At 29.4% G+C, this 2,204-nt stretch overlaps 1 protein-coding gene across 1 annotated transcript in view; it reads right to left on the minus strand.

Moving 5' to 3' along the window:
- LOC108761505 (gastrula zinc finger protein XlCGF7.1-like) overlaps positions 1–2,109 on the minus strand; it is a 9,207-nt gene extending 7,098 nt beyond the window's left edge. Inside the window, exons 1-2 of the mRNA XM_018508103.1 lie at positions 1,970–2,109; positions 947–1,077 (exon numbers count right to left, since the gene is read on the minus strand). Coding sequence (XP_018363605.1) covers positions 947–1,077; positions 1,970–2,109 — 271 coding nt within the window. The remainder of the gene's footprint in view (positions 1–946; positions 1,078–1,969) is intronic.
- Positions 2,110–2,204: the final 95 nt, after the last annotated feature.

Consider the following 2,204-nt stretch of genomic DNA (forward strand, 5'->3'; position numbering starts at 1 on the left):
GGGGGGGATAATAGTATCACATTTTTAACTCAAATGTACCTGAATTCTATTTTTTAAATTGATAATTATACCACTTGATGGAGCAACATTGCAGCTTTACGAATCTGTTGTATTAATTGCGTTATGATGATTTTTATTGTAGTTATGAGCAATCAAATTCAGAATGCTCCTTTTTACTAAATTCGCGAATAACTCAAGAACAAAAAATCGTAGAAATATTTTTTTTTACTATTTTGAAAAAATTCCAAATTTTCATCATATAGATAACCGATAATTTTTGCAAATTTTTTTGGCACGTGACATTCCCTTGAAGTGAGGAAATAAATTTCCCTTTCTTTCATCTCATAGCTTTCTATATATAAAAATGACAAACCCACATAAATTTAAAACATACAGTAATCGTTCGAAAGTAGAGATTTCAAACTTTGAAACCGTTTTTAAATTTTAACTTTCATCATTTTTAACGAAACTATTGTATTTCCAATTTGTGCTAATAAAGTACCGCAGAATTTTTCTTTCAATCCAATATATATCACAAATAAGAAGACAAATGAGAATTTATTAATGGATTTAAACGTTTTCTCATGAATGACCTGATTTAACATATGTGTAATAACATCATCTTTTCGCGGGAAGCTCTTGTCACACACCAAACATTCATACTACTTTTAATCGCCATGGACAAATTTATGAACGTTTAAGTTATCATTGGAAGTAAAAGTTATGCCGCAAACAAAATCCAGCATATTTATATGTACAGAAAAGTAAAAATAAAAGAACAACCAAATGAGAAATAATTGAATAGAACACTAACGATAATTTGAAGGTACATACATTCCTCGCAAAGATGTAGTTTCCCATCTCTATATATTTTTGTATGAGTAATATGGAATGGAAAATAGATAAATGTAGTTGGGTATTCGTTACATTTATACGGTTCTTTCACCGTTGTGCTTCACGTTTATATGATGACGCAAACTTTGTTTTGTTGCATAACAGTTCTCACATTGGGCACACTTGTAAAGTTTTTCATTGTTATGTATCTCTCTCTTGTGCCTGGCTAGATTCGATTGATGACTAAAAAATAAACGTAACAATATTAAACATTTGTTACCAATTTAATTAAGCATAGAGATTGCATTATGAAATAATTCTTCTGATTTTTGTTACTCACTTAAATGATTTATCACAAAATTTGCATTGATATGGTTTTTCACCTGTATGAATTTTTTCATGCTCATGCAAATTTTTTTTTCTCTTAAATGCTTTACCACACACTCCGCATATGTTAGATTTCACTTCGATATGTACTACCCTGTGCTCGTTTAGATTCGATTTTTGACTAAAAAATGATCGTTGCAAAATTAATCGTTTGTTACCAATTAAATTAAACACAGAGATTGCATTATTAAATAATTCTTCTGATTTTTGTTACTCACTTAAATAATTTACCACAAAATTCGCATTGATATGGTTTTTCACTTGTATGAATTATTTCATGCCGTTGCAAATTACCTTTTGTATTAAATGCTTTACCACACACTCCGCATATGTGAGATTTCACTTCGATATGTACCATCCTGTGCGAGATTAGATTGCATTCTTCACTAATAAATGATGGTTACAATATTAATCATTTGTTACCAATTAAATTAAGCATAGAGATTGCATTATTAAATAATTCTTCTGATTTTTGTTACTCACTTAAATAATTTACCACAAAATTCGCATTGATATGGTTTTTCACCGGTATGAATTATTTCATGCTGATGCAAATTTTTTTTTCTCTTAAATGCTTTATCACACACTCCGCATATGTGAGATTTCACTTCGATATGTACCTTCTTGTGCTCGTTTAGATTCGATTTTTGACTAAAAAATGATCGTTGCAATATTAATCGTTTGTTACCAATTAAATTAAACACAGAGATTGCATTATTAATTAATTCTTCTGATTTTTGTTACTCACTTAAATGATTTGCCACAAAATTCGCATTGATATGGTTTTTCACCGGTATGAATTATTTCATGCTGATGCAAATTATCTTTTCTCTTAAATGTTTTACCACACACTCCGCATTTGTGAGATTTCACTTCGGTATGTACCATCCTGTGCGAGATTAGATTGCATTCTTCACTAATAAATGATGGTTACAATATTAATCATTTGTTACCAATTAAATTAAGCATAGAGATTGCATTAT

Source organism: Trachymyrmex cornetzi, unplaced genomic scaffold (assembly GCF_001594075.2).
Source record: "Trachymyrmex cornetzi isolate Tcor2-1 unplaced genomic scaffold, Tcor1.1 scaffold25, whole genome shotgun sequence".
Taxonomy (NCBI): domain Eukaryota; kingdom Metazoa; phylum Arthropoda; class Insecta; order Hymenoptera; family Formicidae; genus Trachymyrmex; species Trachymyrmex cornetzi.